This window comes from Artibeus jamaicensis, unplaced genomic scaffold, assembly GCF_021234435.1.
Source record: "Artibeus jamaicensis isolate MK-2021 breed Jamaican fruit bat unplaced genomic scaffold, CSHL_Jam_final contig_410, whole genome shotgun sequence".
NCBI classification, from domain to species: domain Eukaryota; kingdom Metazoa; phylum Chordata; class Mammalia; order Chiroptera; family Phyllostomidae; genus Artibeus; species Artibeus jamaicensis.
The window spans coordinates 2680358-2705069 of record NW_026521820.1 but is presented as its reverse complement, the minus strand read 5'-3'; the positions used below and the strand labels follow the sequence as shown (position 1 = coordinate 2705069).

The 24712-nt window shown below is 39.9% G+C and overlaps 1 protein-coding gene across 3 annotated transcripts in view; it reads left to right on the top strand.

Moving 5' to 3' along the window:
* RNASEH2B (ribonuclease H2 subunit B) overlaps window positions 1-24712 on the top strand; it is a 157773-nt gene that overhangs the window by 107154 nt on the left and 25907 nt on the right. Inside the window, exon 11 of one of the 3 annotated variants that reach the window (XM_053665395.1) lies at window positions 9434-10182. The exons of the other annotated variants lie outside the window; for them this stretch is intronic. Coding sequence (XP_053521370.1) covers window positions 9434-9478 — 45 coding nt within the window. The 3' untranslated portion in view covers window positions 9479-10182. Of the gene's footprint in view, window positions 1-9433; window positions 10183-24712 lie in introns of those variants that run through there. 3 annotated transcript variants of the gene reach the window in all.

Below are 24712 nucleotides of genomic sequence, written 5' to 3'. Positions count from 1 at the left end.
TATGCCAGTACCAGACTGTTTTGACTACCATAGCTTTGTAATACAGTATGATATCAGGTATTGTGATCCCTCCTACTTTCCTCTTCTTCGTTGAAGTTGATGTGGCTATTCTGGGCCATTTATGGTTCCATATCATTTTTGAAAGGTTTGTTCTATATCTGTGAAATATGTCATTGGCACTTTAATAGGTATTGCATTGAATCTATAAATTGCTTTGGGTAGCATGGACAATTTTATGTTAATTCTTCCAATCCATGAATACTGTGTATACTTCCATATTTTGTGTCTTCCTGATTTCTTCCTTCAGTGTTGTATAGTTTTCTGAGTGCAGGTCTTTCACCTCTTTGGTAAGGTTTATCCTAGGAGCTTTATTTTTCTTGTTGCTATATCAAATAGGATTTTTTTCCTGATTTCTTTCTGATATTTTATTGTTGTATACAAAAATGCCTTCAATTTCTGAATATTTACTTTGTATCCTGCTGTTTTGCCAAATTCATTTATTAGGTCAAGTATTTTTTGGTGGAGTCTATAGGAGTTTCTGTGTACACTATCATGTCATTTCCAAACAGACAGTTTTCCTTCCTTCTTTAGAATTTCAGGGCCTTTTATTTATTTTTCTTGTCTGATCACTGTGGCTAGAGCTTCCAATATTCTGTTCAATAGAAGTGGCAATGGAGGACATCCTTGTGTTCTTTCTGATATTAGTGGAAGTCTTTTCATTTTTGATTTATTGAGTATGATGTCAGATGGAAGTTTCTCTCATATGGCCTTAGATATGTTGAGGTATTATCCATCTACTCCCACTTTGCTGATTGTTTTTATCATAAATGACTGCTGTCACTTATCAAATGCTTTTTCTGAATGTATTAAAATGATTATGTGATTTTTGTCTTTCCTTTTGTTTATGTGATATATTACATAATTGATTTGCAAATATTGTACCATCCTTGCACCCCTCAGATGAATCCAACTTGATCATGGGTATGATCTTTTTAATGTATAGCTGGTTGCTGTTTGCTAATATTTTGTTGAGGATTTGAGTGTCTTTGTTTATCAGATATTGCCCTGTACTTTTTTTGTGTGTGTTTGTCTGCCTGGTTTTGTGATTAGGATGATGCTGTCTTCATAAAAGAGTTTCAGTGACTTCCTTCTTGGATTTTTTGTAATAATCTAGAAGAATAGAGGTTAGATCTTCTTAAATGTTTTGTAATATTCTCCAGTGAAACTCTCCAAACTCTGGCTTCTGTTTGCTGGGAGATTGATTAATTAATCAATTTCACTAGCCATTATGTAACTCTTCAAGAATTCTGCTTCTTAAGATGGAGGTTTAAGGTGGATGTGCCTGCCTCCTCACACAACCAAGTTTAGGGACAACTAAATATTAGCATCAGAAAACACAACCAGAACACGGAAAACTGAACTTTTCGGAAGTCCGCTAACAACAAATTCTTCGGCCCGACCGGTAAGGGGCGAAACCGGCGTCGGATGAGGAGTTACAAAGGAGTCGACCCGGGCGCGGAACCCAGACGCGCGAATCCAGTCGCACGGGTTCCAAACCCAGGATTGGACCTAGTGAGCTACCGAGCGGCCCACCGGGTGAGCGACTACGGAGGAGTCAGTGGGGAGGCGGTGGCAGCGAGTTGACTGAGGTTGCATGGTTGCACGCGGGTGAGGGAGTGAGCGCTTGGACCGGCGGCGCCATTGCCATTTCCCTGCTCTGACCACGCCCCCACATACAGCGTCACAACCCAGCGACCTGGGAATCCAAGGCGCTGCTCCTCCCACTTAAAGGGCCAGAACAGACCAAAAATGTCGCAGGAAGACCTCAAAGCCCCAGAGATAAATCTAAGTGACGAAGAAATAGCAAATCTCTCAGACGCACAGTTTAAAACATTGGTCATCAGCTTCCTCACAGATCTGGTGGACTATAGCCACAAATTAGAGAAACATATGAAGGCTAAATTAAGGGAAATGAATGGAATTCCACAGGAAAACCATAGAGATGAAAAAAAAACTGGGACTCAAATCAATGGAGTGAACCAGAAGGAAGAAAAAAATGATCAATCAGAAAGGAATGAAGAAATAAGAATTCAGAAAAATGAGGAGAAGCTTAGGAACCTCCAGGACATCTATAAACGCTCCAATATCCGAATTATAGGGGTACCAGAAGGGGGAAAGACACAACCACCAGTGGAAAAACTATTTGAACAAATAATAAAAGAAAATTTCCCCAATCTGGCAAAGGAAATAGACTTCCAAGAAATCCAAGAAGCTCAGAGAGTACCAAAAAAGTTGGACTCAAGAAGAAACACACCAAGGCATATCATAATTACATTAGCCAAAATTAAAATGAAGGAAAGAATCCTGGAAGCAGCAAGAGGTAAGGGGACAATCACCTACAAAGGAGTCCCCATCAGGCTGTCAGCAGATTTCTCAAAAGAGACCATACAGGCAAGAAGGAGCTGGAAAGAAATATTCCAAGTCATGAAATCTAAAGACCTACAACCAAGATTGCTCTACCCAGCAAAACTTTCATTTAGAACGGAAGGACAGATAAGGTGCTTCTCAGATAAGACCAAATTCAAGGAGTTCATCATCACCAAGCCCTTATTATATGAAATGTTAAAGGGACTTATCTAAGAAAAAGAAGTTAAAGAAACATGAACAGTGAAAGGACAACAAACTCACAGTTATTAACAACCACACCTAAAACAAAAGCAAACTAAAAGGACAGCTAGATCAGGAGTGGAAACATAGAAATGAAGATCTCAAGGAGGGTTAGCAACAGGGGAGTGGGAGGAGGAGACGGGGGGAGAAGGTACAGAAAACAAGTAGCATAGACAGTAGATAGAAAATAGATGGGGGGGGCAAGAATAGTATGGGAAATATAGAACCTAAAGGACTTGAGACACATGGACATAAACTAAAGGGGGGTAATGGTGGGGTTGGGGGGGCAGGGTGGAGGGGAATGAAGGGGGGAATAGAACAACTGTAACAGCATAATTAATTCAAAAAAAATAAATAAATTTATTTTAAAAAAAAGAATTCTTCTTCTTGACTAAGTTTTGGAAGATTATATTTTCCTAGAAATTTGTCCATTTCACTGAGGTTTACAAATTTATTGGAATATAGTTGTTCATTTTAATGTCTTCCAGTTCTTTGTATTTCTGTTGTATCCATTGTAATTTTTCTTCTTTCATATCTGTTTATTTATCTTGGTCATGTTTTTTTCTTGATCAGCATTGTCAATTTTGTTTACCTTTTCAAAGAACAAGTTCCTGGACTTATTGATTCTTTGAATTGTTCTTTCAGTCTATGTCATTTAATTCTGCTCTGATCTGGGTTATTTTTTTTTTCTTTCTACTTGCTCTGTGCTTTGTTTCTGTTGTTCCTCCACTTTTTGTAGGTTAGGGTTAAGTATTTTATTTAAAATGTTTCTATATTTCTAGGTACACCCGCATCACTATGAACTTCCCATCAAGACTGCTGTCTTTCTGTCTCATTAGTTTGGACTGTTGTGTGTTTGTTTACATGTGTTTCCAGAAATTTCTGATATATTCCTTGACACCAATACTAATCCATTCATTGTTTAATAGTGTGCTATTCAATCTCTACAAATTCTAGTGCTTTTGATTTTTTCCTTGAGGTTAGTTTCTAGTTTCAGGCTTTTGTGGTCTGAGAAAATGCTTGATATGATTTCATCTTTCTTGAATTTGTTGAGGCTTGTTTTGTGTTCCTTCATGTGGTCTACCTTTGAAAATATTCCATGTGCATTTTAAAAGAATGTATATTTTGTTTCATTGGGATGAAAGGTTCTATATATATTAGTTAAGTTTATTTAATCTAGGGCATTGTTCACTGCCTCAATATTCTTGTTGACATTGTGTTTGGAAGATCTAACCATTGTTAACAGTGGGTTGTTAAGATCCTCTAGTATAAATGTGTTGCTGTCTATATCTTTTTTGAAGTCCTCCAAGATTTTCCTTATACATTTATGTTGGATGCATGTATGTTTATAATATTTATGTCTTCTTTTTAAAATTTATTTAATTATTGTTCAGTACAGTTTTCAGTATTTCACTCCCATCCCAGCCCACCTCCCCAGTTTTCCCACCTCCCTCCCATTTCCACCCCCCTTAGTTGCTGTCCATGTGTCCTTTATACTAGTTCCTGTAATATTTATGTCTTCTTGATGAATTCTTCCCTCTACTATTATGATGCATCCTTCTGAATCTCTTTTTATGGCCCTTGTATTAAAGTCTATTTTGTCTTACATAAGTATTGTTACCCCAGGTATTTTCTCCTGCCCATTTCCTTGGGATATATATTTTTTTCCCAATCCTCATTGTCTGTGTATATTTTTTTCTGAGGTGTTTCTCTTATTGGCAGCATATGTTTGGGTCATGTTTTCTTACCAGTTCAGCCACCCTATGTGTCTTCTGATTAGAGCATTTAATCAATTAACATTTATGGTTAGTTTGGATAAGTACTTACTCAATTTTCCCCCTTTTGCCTTTGGTCCTCTTTATCTCTCTTGCTCTCACACATTTTCTTCCTCTTCTGTTTTAATTCAGAGCCTTGCTTGGTAGAGTAATCTTGATTGCAGGCCTTTGTTTTCCATTAGTTGCTATATTTCTTGCCATTACCATATGACTTCTAGTGTTTTTGTTGAGAAATCAACTGCTAGCCTTATCTGAGCTCCCTTACTTTTTACTTCCTGTTTTTCCCTTGCTTCCTTTAAGATTCTCTCTTTTTCTTTAAAATTTGGCTTTTTGATGTTTCTTTTTGAATCATGATGTGTCTTAGAATAGTCCTCCTCGTGAGTTCATCATGATTGGTACTCTCTGTGCTTCCTGAACTTGCATGACTTTTCCTCTTTCCATGTTAGGGAACTTTTCTCTCATTTTTTCAAACCAAATTCCCATCCCTTACTGCTTTTCTTCTCCTTCTGCTATACCTATGATTTGAATGTTGTTGCATTTCATGTTGTTTTGCAGTTCTGTTAAGCTATCTTCATATTTTTTATGTCTTTTTTCTGCAGCTTCTGTACCTCAGAATTTCTTTCTGCCTTGCCTCCCAGCTCACTAATTCGTTCCTCTGCTTCATCCAGTCTGCTTGTAATTCTTTATAGTGTATTTTTTATATCAGAAATTGTATTCTTCATTTCTTCCTGATTCTTGCTTATGATTTCTATTTTCTTTGTCATACATTTGTAGTTCCCACTTAGTTCCTTGTAGCTGTCTGTGAGTTTCTTGAACATCCCTATAACCATTCTTTTGAATTCTATATCTGATAGTTTTCTTACCTCCAGTTCATTTAGTCCTTTTCTGGGGAGTCTTCTTTTCCTTTTGGTTGTGCATTCTTTCTTTGTGTCCCCATTTTAGGCGATTCTTTTTGTTTGTTTCTATGATTCCTGGTGCTCTGCTCTTCCAAGTGTCTTTATAAGGTAAACATCTGTGGTAGGGTTCTGTGGAATTCACTGGTGCAGTCTCTTTGATCTGCCTGTGTGTATGCTCTAGGGTTGCCGTTTCTTGTCTTTGTGTAGGCTCTCTAGTTGTACTTGGGCTTTACCTTTGGTGATTCCTTTGTTTCTAGGTTTTCCCTCCCAACAGGTTTATTGATATTCACAACTCCCACCTTGTCTTGTATGCAGTTGTACAGGTGTTGTTTAACAAAACAGTATTACCAGACTGCCAAATCTATGCCAGCAACAAGAACCCACCTACAACATCACCAGTCTCAACAGCAATAGAGCTAAGGTTAATAAAAGTGAAGAGAGGGTGTTGGGAACAGCTCTGCCTAGTTTCAGGAGTTGTAACTGCCCCCCATGGATAAGACTGAGTGAGCGACCTTCGGACTGTGAGCCACTAAGGAGACAAACTTTGTCTCCCTGGAAGCAGCGCTGCTTCTGCTTCATCCATCTCTGCCTCCAGTGCTTGATCAGTTAGTCAGTGCCATGTAAGACCCTTCAGAGGAGGGGAAACCTAAGCTAGACGTGATCACTTGGGAGGCCCTCAAGGAAGGACTCAGGGGGGGCTGCAGCAAAGAGGGAGTGATGGATCCTCACCCCCCTCGTTATTCTGACATAGCCTGAGTCCCCATTTACTCTGGAGAAGCACTTCTTGGTTCTAATCCACTTAAGCCTAAAAACCTATGACTGGGAAGGTGGTGCAGCCCTTTGCTGGCTAGAGTGGGTTCTGGGGTGATCGGGCATAAGAAAAAATTCACAAAGTCCTGTGAAGCCTGCTTTGCTGGGAGTACTTTCATTCATATGATAAGGGTCCAAGCAGGAAATGAGTATGTCTCCCAAAGTTTTTGCAGCCCCCTTACTTGACAGACACTGACTCAGATTAAGCCCTCAGATTTCTTTGAAATGTTATCCATTGTTTGATCCTTGCCACCTGACAATTATTGATGAGTTTTACCTGTATTCTTGTGTATTACAACCTAATAAAAGCCATTGAAGAAGAGGTTCTTGGTCCTTCTCCTGTGAGAGATTGACCACCTCTCCTCCCCAAGCAGATCATGTCTTCGTAGTTTCATTTTCATCCGTGGTGGGCTGGGGGACTAATGGGCAAAGTTGCCCCCACAAGGGGGTGCAGATATTACATAATGTGACAAAGGGAATATGAGATGACTAAAAGAGAAGGAAGTTTTGTTGTGTGGTATGTGGGAAGAGACTTGATAAGAGTTGGTGTAGAACTGAGGTGAATAAAGGAGAGAGCAAAATTTACAACTTAAGTAAAATATGAAAGGATGATTGGAAATACAGGGTAAGAATAGGAAAGAGTATACCATGAAGTTTGAAGTAAAGTTGAAAATGTACTGTACCAACAGAAGCAGAAAACCCACAGCAGGGTCAATAGCAATCACAACTGAATGAAATTTAATAAAGGTGGATGGGAATAAGAATATTGTACCAAAGCAAAAAGTGTATATGAGATGTCTACAGTAATGAAAAATGACTCTTGAGAGGATGGGGTAAGCAAACTAATTCTTATTAGTAAGGAGTAAAGTTCAGGTTGAGCAAGAGCAGAAAAGAGAGAAAAAGGGAGAGAGAAAACAGATAAAATTTCTTACTTAAGTGGTCAGGGGTAGGGTAAAGTTGAAACAGAGTAAGACAGTGGGAGAGTATTCTATGGGATTTATAGTAATTATAAGTAGTGAACAAATAGCAGATACTTTGGAGAAGTACAGCATTTACATGATAGTTTATCCAACTAGCCACATTTTATAAAAGATGAAAAAGAGATAAGACTTTTATTAGAAGGGAAAAAGAAGGCGAACTGACTTTAGAAAGCAGAGTGCTTATGCAAGAAATGGAGGAGAAATAGAGTAAGGGATAGAAACTTGGCATAGTCTGTGATAAAGTCAACCAGAACTATCATTAAGCTCTGGAAGATGGAAAATGGATTAAGACCAGGAATAACAGTAGTATAATAAGTATATAATCAGAATAAAAGGTGAAAGACCAGGATTAGTGTGTTACTGGAATATGAGTGAAGTGAAAGAAGAAAAATTAAAATGCAATGTGAAAGGGGAAATGAAAACAAATCAAATAATGAAATTAAACAAAAACTAATTAGAAGAGAAAAAGCATGCAAGTTCTGAAGGATAGCAAAGTGAGATTTCTCTCAGTTGTTTGTGTTTGCCTTCTCACTTCTTTCTGGATCTGTTCCTGGTTCTTTTTCATAGTTTGTATGTCCTTTATCATGCTGCTGTATTTTCCACTAAGTTCCTTGTAGCTCCCATAAAGTTCCTTGTCATTTTCATTGAGTTCCTAGAGCATCCTCATAACCGTTATTTTGAATACTATGATAGATTGCTTGCTTCAATTCCATTTAGCTCTTTTGGGGGGGATTTTTCTTTTCTTTTGATTTTGGCTTATATCTTTGTGTTGCCATTTTAGGTGACCCTTTTTGTTTGTTTCTACATCTCATGTTGCTCTGCTTTGCCTGCCTCTCTTCATGGTGTGGACTTCTGCCATAAGAGTTCTGTTTGACTCAGTGCTGCAGTCTCTTTTATCTCCTGATCTGGATGCTCTAGGCTTGTCCTTTATTCAGTTTATGTGGTCTGTCTTATTGTTTTGGGTCTTTGATTATTGATGACTCATTCATTGGTGGGTTTGTAACAGGGTGCAGCCAGGAGGGGGGCCCCCCAAAAAAGGTTTGGGGATGGGGTCCAGAGCTCAGGGTGTCCAGGAAATATTAAGATGTCCTCACCCCCACCACCAGGTGTCAGTTGGGGGAAGGGACAAATGGAGCAGAGCTATTGAGAGTTGTTTTGTATAGCAACAGTTTTGCAGCTAACCTCTGGAATGGTCATTTAACGTATCTATAACCTTTAACTGGTTTCATGGATATGTTAAATAGCTGTGGCCATGCTTTGAGCTAGGGAGAAGGAAGTGACTTCCACACAGAATGTAACTGGGGGCAGGTCCCCTGAGTTACAGCGCTTGTGTGACAGCTTGAAGTTGATTGGCTTCACGCCATGGGGCTATACCTGCCCAGACTAATGATGACAGCCCAGTAAACTTGTAATAACACAGGGATACTGGCAGGTGTAACTGTTTGTGGCAGGAGTCGTAAATGGGGCTGCAAAAGCGGATTGGTGCAGGGATTTAAACCAAGACACAGCAGCCATTAGGAAGAAGAGCCACACTGTTTTGGAAGAGTGCAGATCCCTGCAGCCATTGAGTGAGAGATCCATGCGGTTTTGAGCAGAGTGAGGACCCCTCTTGCCCAGGTGAAAGGGAGAAGCATGCAGCTTTGCCAGAATGGAGACCTCTGCAGCCAAGTGAAGAAGAAAGCCACATGCTTTTCGTCAGAGTGCTGACCCCTGCAGTTTTGGTAGAAGAGGCCCACGCAGCTTTGGGGTGCTCCCTTTGGCCACGTGGCCTGGAAAGCAGAAGAGACTTTGACTGGAACTCGGTACAAAGAATTCTTGCCAGTGGAAGGTGCCACATGACTTTGGATTAATTGGAGATCCTGCCTGGACGTCAACACAGCTGACAATACCAGTTGCCTGGAAAAATGGACGTGTGCTCTTTTCCTGAGATGCGGTACCCTGAATTAGGACAGGGTGGAAGGAAGCACTGTGGGCATCTGTGGTTATCCTAAAGTACTTTGACATTTTTATGGGGACATCGGGTCACTATTTTAAGTGTGTACAGCTTTAAATAAACCTTTTGTTTCCTTTTCACAAATCTCTGGCATTGAGAGATGTCTTTCCAATTGGAGGCAAACAGATGAGCCCAGGAGGTATTAGTATACCATCCTTGGGAGGGGCCCTGTTTTCTGTAACAGTTTTTGGCATTCCCTCGGTGGGCCAAATATTGCACCCCTCCCCTGACCTCTGCTCTGTAACAGGTTCTCCCCTCCAGCTAGCTGACTGGTAGTCATAACCGCTGTCATGTATTTATACTGTTTTACAGGTGTTGGTTAACGAAGCAGTACTACCCAGAAAACCAACCCCATGACAGCAAAAATACCGCCCACCATATCAAGAATATCAACAGCAATTGAGCAAAGGTGGAAATAGATTAAGAATATTGTAAGATAGGAAAAAGGGGAATATGAGATGACTAAAGCAGAAAAAGTCATCTTGGGAAAGAAGAAGGAGAAATTATAAGAGTGTGGAATAGAAACAAGGCAGAGAATAAAATTCAAAATGTATGTAAAACAGGGAAGGACAATGACTAAATGGAGTAAGAATAGATAATAGTATAATATGAGGTTTGAAATAAAATTTAAAAACTAGTGAACCAAAGGGAATAAAATTGCAGGAAAACCACAATAGGGTTGATGACAATGACAGTTGAGCAAAAATTAATAAAGGTGGAAAGAATAAGAATATATAGAAAAGAGTGTGTGTGATGTTCACAGTAAAGAAAAATTATTTTGGAAGTAGGTGAAATAATAAGAATAAGGAATAGAATCCAGGCTAATAAAGGGGAAAAATAAAATTCCAAAGTCAAGTAAGCAAGGGCAGGAGGAAGGCAAAATGGAGTAAGGAAGGTGAATTTAAAAAAAAGTGAACAGCATGGATGGAACAGGAAAGCATTATGCTAAGTGAAATAAACCACGCAATGAGGGGCAAATATCATATGATCTCACCTTTAACTGAAACATAATCAAGAAAAGAAAAAAGGAAGTGAAATATAACCAGAGACATTGAAATTAAGAACAATGTAACAATAGCCATGGGGGAGGGGTAATGGGGGGAAGGGTTTTCAGAAAGTACTATAAAGGACACATGGACAAAAGCAAGTGAGAGGGTAGAGCAAGGGAGAGAAGTGGGTTTGGCTGGAGTGGGGGGAGTGGTGGGAAATACAACTAATTGAACAACAATAAAATAATTTTTGAGTGAACAAATAAAATACAATTGAAGAAGAACAGCAATAACCATTATACCCATGCTAAACAAGCCGCAATTTATAAAGGTGGAAAGAAAATAAGAATATTATAAGAAGGGGAAAAATAATGTGAGCTGCCTAAAGGAAGGAAGAATGATTTTGAAAGGATAGAGAGAGGAGACATAGTAAGAGTGGAGAATAGGAACAAGGCATAGCATGAGGGAAAGTAAAGTTTACAATTAAAGAGAGAAAAGGCAGGTAGAAGGCAAAATGAAGTGAGACAAGGGAAAGGTACAATGTGAGATTTGAAATAAAAATATAAGTAAAAATAAAAATAGACAAAGAATAGTGAATTACTTGGAATACAGTTGTAGCAAAAAACCTATGCAAAAGAAAAATAATAATTATTATTATTTAAAATAATTAAAAAATAATACAAATTCTGAATAAAATGTATGTGGAATTTTTTTCAGCAGTTTGGTATTCTTCTGACCTCTCCTTCTGGATCTGTCTCTGGCTTTTTATCACCTCAAGGTCCCAGAGTTGGTCATCCAACTTCTGGCAGCACCATCTGTATCACCTACACCTGGCTTTAGAGGGCACTTCTATTGCAATCAGGAGGGTGGCACCATTCATCTTGGTCTGTCCCATCTTATTTCAAATAGTGTATATTTTTGTGATGAACTAGCTATGTGTTTCAAGGGAGGGGCCATTCTGTGTAAGAGGGTCAGCTCTTTCCTCCTTGGTGCTGATGATGGCAACTCTGTGTGGCTAAGATTGGAGAGGGCCCTAATTTCCTCTTGCTACACCAATTTCTAATCTCTTAGTTTTGCTGACCTCAGTGGAATAGGGTCCTTGAACCAGTCTCTCTGGGAGAAGTTAAAAAATGGGCCCTTTAGGCAGTTCTCTTTCTGTTTTTCTCTTGCAGATCTGTGCCCTGCAGGGGGTTCTTGAGCATGTCAAGCCTGTTTTGCAGAACTTCCCCATTGAATGCTGAATGGCTGAATGTCGTAGTGTTTATAATCCTGCAGGAGGTGGCAGTTGGGTGTGTCTTTCCCTTCCAGGATGTTTAATCTCTGCTGGAGGGAAGGGAACTCTGCCTGGCTGTAAATAATCTCAGTTGCTCAACCCTTGCCTATCCAGTTCCTAGCCCACTGCTCTTGGAGCAGACAGTCCTGAACTCTCCACTCTGCACAGCCTCTAGCCTCTGCCCTGCTAGCTGCACTTGCTGGAGCTGAGAAATCACCTTGCTATGCATCTTTATGATTCTCTGCCCAGCTTTACTCAGTGGAAGTAAACTGCTCTTTCAGACTTTTCTCTTTGCTGGCAGGGCAGATGTGCATGGGGTCCCTGCCCAACATGCTTCCCCTTTTAAAAGCTCCCCTTTTAAAAAGTCTTCCTGGTCACACCCACACACCACCTCTCCCACAAGTCAAAAGTCTCTCATAGTCAGGACTGGCCACAACCTGCCTCCACCTGACCCAGGTACAGATCGAATCCCTCTCTTTGGCACTCTTCTGGTTGGCATTTGCCACTGCAGCTATAGGTACGCTGCTTGCTATGTATGTGTGTGTACCCTGGATCTCCCTGACTGTGTGTCCAAGTCACTCCTGTAACAGGTCTGGGTTCTCTTCCCTGGGAAGGGAGGGAGCAGCAAAGCTGTGATTTCTGACTAGGCTCTTCATGGATGCAGGTGCCATGCGTGTAGTATTTCCCCTTCAACCTACAAAATCTCCTTATTGCCATATGAAATATCTTCTGTTCTCCTTGGCTTCCAAATTTCAACTACACTTCACTTTATATATAAGATGAAATTCATTAATTTTATTTTGAATTTTTGGTAAGAGCTCATTACCAAGGATGTGGATGCATATGTCTTTACTTTTCCCTCCAGTAAATATAAATGTGTCCATTTCCATTTTTAACACTTCTCCAGGGAAGATAGTACTCTGAGATACGTCAGCTGTTAATTGGCAGAGCTGTGATCTGCTGTTAGGTTGGCCAAAAAGTTTGGTGTTTTTTTTTCCCATAAATTGGTTATAGTAGCACTTAGTTTTCTTTAACTTCATTCAAAACAATTTTGGTGAATTGTATGGTGACAGCAATCATACCAGTGTGCATTTAAAAAGAAAACATAAAATTTGTGGCAGGGGAAGATGGCAGCAAGATAGGTGGGAATGGAGTCCACTTCCCCCTGCACACAGGTGGAACACCTAGTTGATCTTCTGAGGAAAAGAATGAATAGCCAACAGAATTCCAGCATATATGAAGGTTGGAGGCCAAAACTGTAGAGGATGTTGAAAAATCAGATGGTAAGGAGAGTGTGTGGGGACAATAAGGTCCCCGGGACCAGCGTGAAGACCATGGTGGCTGCAACCCCAGGCCCTGTGCCCACCGGGTCTGCAGCAGGAGAGTCAGGTGAACAGCTCTCTCCCCCACCATACAAGGTGGTTTCAGCAACACGAGGATGTTTGAAGTTGCTGGGGTGAATAAGGACAAAGTGGCAAACACACAGGGGCAGTGTACACCCACTGAGACTGTGGACTGGCTGGGAAGAGTTGGTCCATGATGGATCCTGACCTGGTCTGGTTGCAGAGTTGAGCTGTGTGAGAGGACAGGTGGTTTTTTGGAGCAGCAGGCTTGAATAGAAGGAATTTTTCAAAAAGAACAAAAAGAGGCACTCAGTAGCTGATATGGGAATTTTCCCGCAGCAGCTACCCCCACTGTCCATAGCTGCACCCATGCAGCATCTGCAGCCTCAGCCCTGGACCTGCCTTTGCTCCCAGGACAGTGGCTGCAATGCCCCGCCCCCCCCCCCCGCAGCTGCAGCAATGGAGGGTGCCAAACCTCGCCCGCGACCACAATGGTGCAACACCAACCCAGCTGCTTTCCACCCCATTTCTGCAGAAGCAATAGAGGCCATGTGCTCACACCCAAAGCCCCCGGGATGATGCGCACCCAATCCTGCAGCCCAGCGGCTGCCTATCCAGCCCCAGCAGTAGAGGCAGAGTTCTCACACCTGCAGCCCCAGGTGCAGAGCATGCCTGACCCCCACCAACCCTGGTACATCAGCAAAAGAGGTGTGCATCTGCATCCACCCCAGAAGCAATGGTGGTACACCCACCCCATGGGGCTGAATGGTTCACTGAGAGGAAGGTGGAGATGCCTGGGCAGAGGAGAACTGCAGGGCTCAGGGAGTCAACAATCCCTGGAGGGACTTGACTCAGTGTGGTGGGCTGAACTGGCCTGAGGAGGCACTGAGAGTCCCTAACATCTAGGACAGCAAAGAGGGAGAAGGGAGTGCATGAACTGCCCATAATCTGTGAAACTCGGGGACAGTGCAGCTGATGGTCTGAAGGCCTAGGCTGGGCTCAGAGGGGCACAGGGGGGTCGAGAGGTGAACTGGAGAACTGGGCTGGAGGCTAGGCAAGTGCTGCTCAGGAAGGGAGAAAAGTGAAACCAATTCCCCTCAGCCTGCTATAGCCAGAAAGACCAGCAGAACTGGCCTGGCATGTGTAAAGCCAGCAGGAAGCTGCTGCTGCTGCTTTTTTTTTATTCCTTCATTCCTTCTTTCTTTTTTTAAAATTTCTTCTTCTTTTCTTTCTTCCTTCCTTCCTTCCTTTTTTTTTTTTATTCCAACAAGTTTGACAATAAAACTAAAGCTATGAAAGGACTAGACTTAGACCCAAAAAGGGTTAGACCCAATAACTGAGACAGAGAGACAAATTTCACTTTGCTATTCTACAGAACTTGCAAGTTATTATATATATTTTTTATTTTTTTCATTATTTTTACATCTTTTATTTTATTGATTTTTTTTTATTTCTCTTCTTCTGTATAGTCTTCTTCACTTGGTTTGTTAAATGACATTGTTTGACTGGTTTTCCTTCTTCTCTCTTTCATACTGTATTTTTAATTTTCCTTCTTTCACTTCACTTGTGTTCCAATAGTGCACTACTCTAGATTGTGTACTTCCCACTACTGTTATGCAGATCACAGAAAGTCTGTCATGTTATTGTTGCTCATTACTATTGTAAATAATTTTGTTCCATACAATTGTAAATATTACACAGCACCCCTCCAGGATCTTAGCTCACTTCACTGTTTCTGAAAATGTATTACTGTTGGGGTTAACTCTGTTCTCTCACACACTACACCTATTTTCTATCCTTTACTCTCACTGTACCACATAATCTGACCTCCCACAAGCTCACTTGTTTCTAGATCCAACTCACAATCCTTCCCCCCTATAACAAGAGTCTTGTCTTTGCTTTACCCTTTATAAGAAGTGGCTAGTTGGGTGAAATATCAGTTAACATTATACATATCCAAAAGATCTCAAATATCTTCTCTATGGGTTGGTACTTTAAATACTATAGAATACACTCCTCCTGTCTTAGTCCATTTTCCCTTCCCCCTCCAACTGATCATGTAAAAGAGTAGGTGAGAAATGTGAACACCAGGGTACCTGCTGAAAGAGAAAATCTACCAACAAAGGAACCACCAACAGATAATAATGGAAGAAGGTAAAGGAGTGAGTGGAAGACACACTAAACTCCACCCAGGACCAATCTGGAAATACAACTAAACAGTGGAGAAATTACCCACAACAAACAACTGAACAATAGTGAGAGAGAAGCGTCAAAACCTCATACATACAGAAAAATCAGCTTCAACACAATCTGTCCACACCTCCACAATAGAATACAACATGTCGTGGATGGAGTGACTATCAGTTACCCAGCTGGAGGTAAGGACTTGCCAAAGAAAGATCCAACAACAATCAAGCCAAAAGACATACAGAGAGCCAACATAAATGACAGCCTAAGACCATCAAGCTCAGAAGATCAAGGAGACTGCACTACTGAATCTCACAAGTCTCCTACAATAGAAGTTCACACCATAAACTCAGGGAATCACAAGAGATCAATTTAAGCAGCAAAGGCTAACAGAAAGAGTCTCACAAACAGTCCCCAAAAAGAAAGGAATGGAGGAAGCCTCAGAAAGAATGCTAAATGAAACAGAGGCAAGTCATCTATCAGATATTGAGTTCAAAGCAGTGGTTATCAGGAAGCTCAATGAGCTCACAGAACATTACCAAAAACTACAGGGAAACTACAATGAACTCACTGCACAGTGTATCAACAAGAAAAAGGAAATAGAAACTATCAACAAGGGCCAAGAGGAAATGAAGAATACAATTTATGAATAGAAGAACGTAGAAGGATGAATGAAAAGCAGGCTAGATGAAGCAGGCAATCAAATCAGTGACCTGGAGGACAAGGTAGAAAAAAATTATCAGAAAGAGCAAGAAAAGGAAAAGAGACTGAGAAAGAATAAAGAGGGATGAAGGGAAATGCAGGACAAAATGAAACGTAATAAATATCTGTATAATAGAGACACCAGAAGGAGAAGAAAAAGAGAAAGGGATAGAAAACCTGTTTAAAAAATTGATGATGGATGAATTCCCTAATTTGGTGAGAGAAAAAGTCACACAAATCCAGGAAACACAGAAAGCCCCAATCAAGAGGAACCCAAGGAGACCCACTTCAAGACACATCATCATTAAAATGGCAAAATTCCAAGACAAAGAGACACTCTTTGCACCCAACATAGGAACTCTCAAATACATAAGCAATATATATGCACCCAACACAGGAACTCTCAAATACATAAGCCAAATCTTGGAGAACTTCAAGAAAGATATTGACAGCAATGCAATCATAGGGGATTTTAACACCTCACTGTCAAAAATGGATAGATCTTCAAAATAAATATCAACAAAAATACGGTGACATTGAACAATTCTCTAAATCAAATGGATTTTAGTGATATACATAGAGGTTTTCATCCCAATGAAGCAAAATACACATTTTTTTTCAAATGCACATGAAACATTTTCAAAGATAGACCACATGAGGGGACACAAAACAAACCTCAACAAATTCAAGAAAATTGAAATTATATCAAGCATTTTCTCTGACCACAAGGGACTGAAACTACAAACCAACCTCAAGGGGAAAACCTCAAAACACTCATGAATGCGATTTCAAACTCATGGAGATTGAATACCATGCTGTTAAACAATAAATGGGTCAAGAATGAGATTAGAGAAGAAATCAAAAAGTTTCAAAAAACAAATGAAAATGAACTCACAACAAGCCAAAACTTAAGGGTGGGACACAGTGAAGGCAGGACTCAGAAACAAATTCATAGTGATACAGGCATACCTAAAACATAGAAACATTTCAAATAAAAAACCTAACCCTATGCCTATGAGAACTTGAGGAACAACAAAGACAGCCCACAGCAAGTAGAAGGAAAGAAATAACCAAGATCAGAGCAGAATTAAATGATATAGAGACTAAAAGCACAATTCTAAGGATCAATAAATCCAGGAACTTGTTTTTTGAAAAGATAAACAAAATTGACAAGTCTTGATGCAGTCTCATCAAGAAAAAAAGAGAGAGAACCCAAATAAACACAATCAGAAATGAAAGTAAAGAGATTACAACTGATACCATAGAAATACAGAGGATTGTAAGAAATTACTATGAAGAACTATATGCCAAGAAATTTGAAAACCTAGGTGAAATGAACAGATTTTAGAAAGATATAGTGTTCGTAGCAGTAAAATTTACAATAGGCAAATACTGGACACATTCTAAGTGCCCATTAGTAAATTAGTGGATCAAAAACCGTGCTACATTTATGCAGTGGAATAACATGCAGCAGCAAAGAAAAAAGGAGCTCCTTCCCTTTGCAACAGCAAGGATGGAACTGGAGAGCATCATGCTAAGTGAAATAAGCCAGGCAGTGAGGGACAAATACCATTTAATATCACCTTTAACGGGAACCTAATCAACAACAACAACAAAAAAAAGGAAGCAAAATATAACCAGAGACCTTGAAATGAAGAACACTCTCATAGTAACCAGAGTGGAGGTAGGAGGGGATAATGGGGGGAAGGGTTTTAAGGAACAACTATAAAGGGTGGGGCTGGAAGCACAGGAGGGAGGTGTGTTTGGCTGGGGTGGGAGGGGGTGTGGTAGAGGGTAAATCCAGACAACTGTGATTGAACAACAGTAAAATAAAAAGTAAAAATAAAAAAAATTGTTTAATATTTATAGCCATTTTAGTATAAAACATGGAAGAAAAAATGCAAGAGTTTGGATGTATTATGCTTTATTATTTCAAGAAAGGTTGAATGCAACCAAAATGCAAAAAATAGAAGATTTAGGAGAAGGGGATGATGGCAACAGAGTAAGACGGAGTAGATTCCATTTCCCATACACCTGGGAGAAAATCCTGGCAGATCTATGGAGGAAGAGTGCAAACAGCCAACAGTTCCCCAGGATTTATGAAAATAAGAGGCCAGAGTTTGTGACGGACACTGAAGGACCAGATAGCTGCAGGTCAGTGGGGTCTCGAGGACCTGCGTTAAGACAAGAGCAGCAGTGGCCAGTGCCTAGCACCCTTGGTCAGGGTCCTGAGGCCTTGGTCTACGACCAGTGCCGGGGGCATCTGCCACAGACTCTTCAGGAGCCCTAGCATCTGGTAGGTCTACAGCAGACTCTTTGGGAGCCTTGGGCCTGCTGCAGGGTCTTTGGGGGAAAGCTGGGTCATTGGCTCCCTTCCTCCCCATCTAAGCAAGGCTAGGCAACCCTGGGCAGAGACCTGTGTGCTTGAGTTTACAGAAAGGGTAAGAAGGACAAAGGACTGTGTTCAACCTCGTACTCTGTGGTCACCAGCCTGGGAGAATTGGGAGGCGTATTGTAGTCACCGGTCTAGCTGGGGTGGTGCTGGGCTGAGAGGCAGGCTTTCTGGAGAAGTTTTTTTGGAAAGTGGACTGAGATGTTCTGCGATGGCAGCTTGCCTTGCTTCCAACCCAGCCTGGCAGCAATCCAGAGGAGAGGTGGAAGCACTTGAGTTCCCCCACAGAACTGGGAGGTAATGTGCCAGATACCATGGGACCCAGGCAGCCTAGCGGGTGCTCGAACGCATGCCCGCACCCCAGCCACAGAGAGGACCCCTGGGGAAAGTGCTCTAAAAAGAACCTAGGTCTCCTTCATGGAGTGCTGGGGAGAGGCCCCAGGTTAGCTGTTGGGAGAGCACTCACAGAAAGACTGTAGCAATCGAGCCTCAGCCTGCTGCACCCAGAAAAACTGGTTTGGACAGTTTGAAACCAACAAGGGATGTTTTTATGGTGGGGGTTTTTTTTAGTAACTTTTTAAAGTAATCATATCTTTTTACTTATTATTTTATCTTTCAATACTTTTTTCTCACCTTACCTTTTTCTTGTTTTAGTCCTTCTTCCTTTATTTCCAACCTTATCACTTTTTCCTCCCTTCTCCTACCTTTTTTTCTTTTACCCACAAATGACACAAAAACTTCGAATTGTGAAAAGACCAGAGTTGGACCAAAAGAAGGAGCATCCCAATAGCATCCTTATCTCTAACAATAGAGATAGAGAAACAAATTTCACTTTGCTATAACAGACAAGCCACAACTTGATGCATATTTGTAGTATTATTTTTTCATTATTCTCACTGCTTCTGTATTTTAATAGTATCTTTGTATTACTCCTCTTTCTATAGGCTTCTTAGCTTGGCTGATTATATTGCATCATTTCAAAGATTTCCCCTGGTCTCTCCTAAACAATGAATTGCTAGTTTTCTATACTTCACACCACTTGTTTTCCTTTAGCACACTACCCAAAGTTCAATACCCCTATTCAGACAAAGCACATAGAATCTGTCATATGATTGTTGCTCTAATATTATTGTAAATAATAGCTGTTCTATACAACTGTAAATGCTTCACAACACATCTCCTGGATCTTAGCCCACTTTACAGGTTCCTGAAATCTATTACTGTAATGATTAACTCTATTTCCTCACACACTACACCTATTTACTAATCTTTGCTCTCACCTTCTCTCAAAATCTGACCGCTCACTGCTTTCTAGATCCAACTCACAAGCCTTCCCTCCCCAACAAGAGATTTATCTTTTGTCCATTCTCTCTTAAAAGTAGCAAGTTGGGTTGAAGATTACAGTAACGCTATACATAGCCTAAAGATCTTCTATCTCTTCTCTACTGGCTGTGAGTGTAAATATCATAAAATACTCTTCTGTTGTCACAAACCATTTTGCTTCCCCATCCAACTGATCACACACACAAAAAAGGAGTAGGTGGAAGCGGAGAACAACAAGATACCTGCAGGAGACTGCACCACTGAATTTCACACGTATTCTACCACAGAAGTAGAATTCTACCAGAAACCCAGAAACTCAGAACAGAACAATTTAAGAAGCTGAGGCTAAACAAGAAGAGTCTCACAAACAATGGGAAGACAAAGAAATAAACCCAAATGAAAGAAAAGGAGAATGCCTCAAAAAGAATGTTAGATGAAATAGAGGCAAGTCAACTATCAGATATTGAATTCAAAGCACTGGTTACCAGGGAGTTCAAAGAGCTCACAATGAGCTACCAGAAACTACAGGGCAGCTACAATGAACTCACTGCAAACTATATCAACATGACAAAAGAAATAGAAACTATCAGCAAGGACCAAGAGGAAATGAAGAATACAATTGCTGAACTGAAGGGCACAGTGGAAGGAATCAAAAGCAGCATTAATGAAGCAGGAGATCAAATCAGTGAGTTGGAGGACAAAGTAGAAAAAAACTCCCAGAAAGAGCAAGAAAAGGAACAGAAGCTCAGAAAGAACGAAGAGGGATTAAGAGAAATGCAAGACAATATGAAATGTAATAATATCCAAATAACAGGAACACCAGAAGGAGAACAAAAGATAGAAAACCTACTTGAAAAAGTAATGATGGGAAAATTCCCTAATTTGATGAGAGAAAAAAATCACACAAATCCAAAAATCACAGAGAGTCCCAATCAAGAGGAACCCAAACAGGCCCACTTCAAGACACATCATTATTAAAACGGCAACATTCCAAGACAAAGACAGAATCTTAAAAACAACAAGGGAGAAAAAAGAAGTAACATACAAGGGAGCCCCAATAAGGTTAGCTACTGACTTCTCAATGGAAACACTCCAAGAAAGAAGAGAATTGAGATAAATATTCCAAGTAATGAGAGCCAGAGGCCTACAACCTAGGCTACTTTACCAAGCAAGGCTCTCAATCAAGATAGAAAGCCAAATAAAGAGCTTCCAAGACAAAAGAAGTCTAAAACAATATGCCTCCATCAAACCAGCTCTACAAGAAATACTAAAAGAACTGTTTTAAGGAAAGAAAGGAAAAGATAGAGACAGAGAGGAACACAGGTACAAAAATGGCAATGAATAAGTACCTATTAATAACCTTAAATGTAAATGGATTACATGTTCCAATCAAAAGACATACAATAGCTGAATGGATAAGAAAGCATTCCCCACAAATATGCTGCCTACAAGAGATCCACCTCAGGACAAAAGACCAGCACAGACTAAAAGTGAAAGGCTGGAAACAAATTTTCCAAGCAAACGGACAAGGAAAAAAAGCTGGGATAGCAATTCTCATATCAGACAAAATACACATAAAAAAAAGGGCCATAAAGAGAGACCCAGAAGGTCACTTCATAATACTCAAGGGAAGACTCCACCAGGAAGACACTAACATCGTAAATATATTTGCACCCAACATAGGAACACCCAAATATATTAAGAAAATCTTAGAGGACTTCAAGAAAGATATTGACAGCAACACAATTATAGTAGGGGATTTTAACATCCCACTGTAAAAAATGAACAGATCTTACAAAAAAATATCAACAAAGATATTGCGGCATTGAACAATGCCCTAGATGAAATGGACTTAACTGATATATATAGAGCCCTTCATCCCAAAGAAGCTAAATACACATTCTTTTCAAATGCACATGGAACATTTTCAAAGATAGACCACATGATAGGATGCAAAACAAGCCTCAAAAAATTCAAGAAAACTGAAATCATACCAAGCATTTTCTCCAACAACAAGGGACTGAAATTGGAAACCAACCCCAAAGGAAAAAACTTAAAACACCCAAACTCATGGAGACTGAATGGCATGCTATTAAACAACGAATGGGTCAAGAATGAAATTAGGGGAAAAAATCAAAAAATTTCTGGAAACAAAGAAAAATGAACTCACAACAACCCAAAACTTATGGGACACAGCAAAGGCAGTCCTGAGACGGAAGTTGATAGCAATACAGGCCTATGTAAAAATGATAGAAACATTTCAAACAAATAACCTAACCCCACATCTACAAGAACACGAGGAAAAACAACAAAGACAGCCCAGAGCATGTAGAAGGAAGGAAATAACCAAGATCAGAGCAGAACTAAATGACATAGAGACTAAAAGCACAATTCTAAGTATTAATGAATCCAGGAGCTGTTTTTTGAAAAGATGAACAAAATCAACAAGCCATTAAGTAGGCTCATCAAGAGAAGAAGACAGAGGACACAAATAAACACAATCAGAAATGAATGAGGAGCCCTGGCTGGTGTAGCTCAGTGGAATGAGCATGGGCCTGTGAACCAGAGGGTCATGGTTCAATTCCCAGTCAGGGCACATGGCTGGATTGCAGGCCAGGTCTCCGGTTTGGGGCATGGGAGAGGCAACCACACATTAATGTTTCTCTCCCTCTCTTTCTCTTTCCCTTCCCCTCTCTAAAAATAAATAAATAAAATCTTTAAAAAAAAGGAAAAAAAAGAAATAAATGAGGAGAGATTACAACTGTCACCACAGAAATAGAAGGAATTATAAGAAATTACTATGAAGAACTGTATGCCAAGAAATTTAAAAACCTAGGTGAAATGGACACATTTCTAGAAAAATATAATCTTCCAAAACTCAATGAAGAAGAAGCAGAAAACCTGAACAGACCAATAACAGCAGAAAAAATTGAAGCAGTAATCAAAAACTCCTGTCACACAAAAGCCCTGGACCAGATGGTTTCACAGGAGAATTCTACAAAGCATTTAAGGAAGAGCTATCCCCTATTCTTCACAAACTGTTCCACAAATTCCAAAATGATGGAAGACTCCTAAACTCTTTTTATGAAGCCAGGATCATGCTAATTCCAAAACCAAATAAAGAAACAACAAAGAAAGAAAACCTCAGGACAATGTTGCTAATGAACATGGATACTAAAATTCTCAACAAAATATTGGCAAATCACACCCAACAATACATTAAAAAGATCATACACCATGACCAAGTGGGATTCATCCCAGGGATGCAAGGATGGTTCAATATTCGCAAATCAGTAAATGTAATACATCACATAAAGAAAAGCAAAGACAAAAACCACATGATCATATCAATGGATGTGGAAAAAGCTTTTGACAAGGTAAAACACCCATTCATGATAAAAAAAAAAAAATAACAGGAACGTAGAAATAGAGGGAGTATTCCTCAATATAATAAAGGCCACATATGAGCCAACATCATACTCAATGGGCAAAAACTAAAATCTTTTCTACTAAGATCAAGAACAAGACAAGGTTGTCCACTTCTGCCACTTCTATTCGATATAGTATTGGAAGTTTTGGCCATAGTAATCAGACAAAAAGAGGAAATAAAAGGCATCCAAATTGGAAAGGAGGTAACAAAACTCATTGTTTCCCATGACATGATAGTATATATGGAAAATTTTATAGACTCTACCTAGAAACTGCTCAACATAATAAATGAATTTGGCGAAACAGTGGGACACAAAGTCAGTATCCAGAAATCAAAGGCATTTTTGTATACTAACAATGAAACAGCACAAGCACAAATCAAGAAAAAATTCCATTCAATATAGTAAAAAGAAAAATAAAATATATGGAAATAAACCTAACCAAGGAGGTAAAAGACCTGTATACAGAACACAACACTGGACAAAGAAATAAAGGAAGACACAAACAAATGGAGACACATATCGTGTTCATAAATTGGAAGAATTAACATCATCAAAATGGCCATACTACCCAAAGCAACTTAGACATTCAGTGCAATACCTATTAAAGTACCAATGGCATATTTCACAGACATAGAACAATCACTTCAAAAATTTATATGGAACCATAAACAACTTTGAATAGCAGCTGCAATTTTGGGAAAGAAGAACGAAGTAGGAGGGATCACAGTAGCTGATATCAAACTGTATTACAAGGCCACTTTAATCAAAACAGCCTGCACTGGCATAAAAACAGGCACATAGACCAATGGAACAGAACAGAGAGCCCAGAAATAAACCGAAGTCTCTATGGGCAACTAATATTCGACAAAGGGGGCAGTAACATAAAATGGAATAAAAATAGCCTCTTCATCAAATGCTGTTGGGAAAACTGCACAGCTACATGCAAAAAAATGAAACTTGATCAACTTACACCATACACCAAAATAAATTCAAAGAGGATAAAAGACTTAAACATACACCATGACATCATTAAAATTCTAGAGGAGAACATTGGCAGGAAAATCTCAGCTATTTCATGTAGCAACATTTTTACTGATATGTCTCCTATAGCAACGGACATAAATGAAAGAATAAGCAAATGGGACCTCATCAAAATTAAAAACTGCATGGCTACACAAAACAGTATTTTTTTTTAATTTTATTTGGTTACTTTTCAAGTACATTTTTTTTCTCTTCCCCCCCCCGGTCTCCCCCCTCCCTCCCATTCCCCCCCCCCAGTCCTCATCTCTGTGTCATTCATACTTGTTCCTCGACATCCCTCCCCCTTTTTCCCCTTAAGTTCCCTTCCCTCTCCTCTCTGGTCGCTGCCCACTTGTTCTCTATTTCAGCGTCTTTGTTTTTATTCTGTTTGCTTGTTTGTTTTATTCTTTAGCTTCCTGTCAAAGGTGAGATCATATGGTATTTGTCCTTCAATGCCTGGCCTATTTCACTCAGCATAATGCTTTCCAGTTCCATCCATGTTGTTGCAAAAGGTAGTAGCTCCTTCTTTCTCTCTGCTGCATAAAATTCCATGGTGTATATGTACCACAATTTTTGGATCCATTCATTTACTGATGGGCACCTAGGTTGCTTCCAACTCTTGGCTATTGTAAATTGTGCTGCTATGAACATTGTGGTGCATAGGTTCTTTGAAATTGATGTTTTAGGATTCTTGGGGTATAATCCTAGCAGCGGAATTGCTGGGTCAAAAGGCAGGTCAATTTTTATTTTTCTGAGAAAATTCCATACTGTTTTCCATAATGGTTGTACCAGTCTACAATCCCACCAACAGTGAACTAAGGTCCCCTTTTCCCCACACCCTCTCCAACATTTGTTGTTTGTTGCTTTGTCTATTATAGCCATCCTGACTGGTGTAAAGTGGTATCTCATTGTGGTTTTAATTTGCATCTCT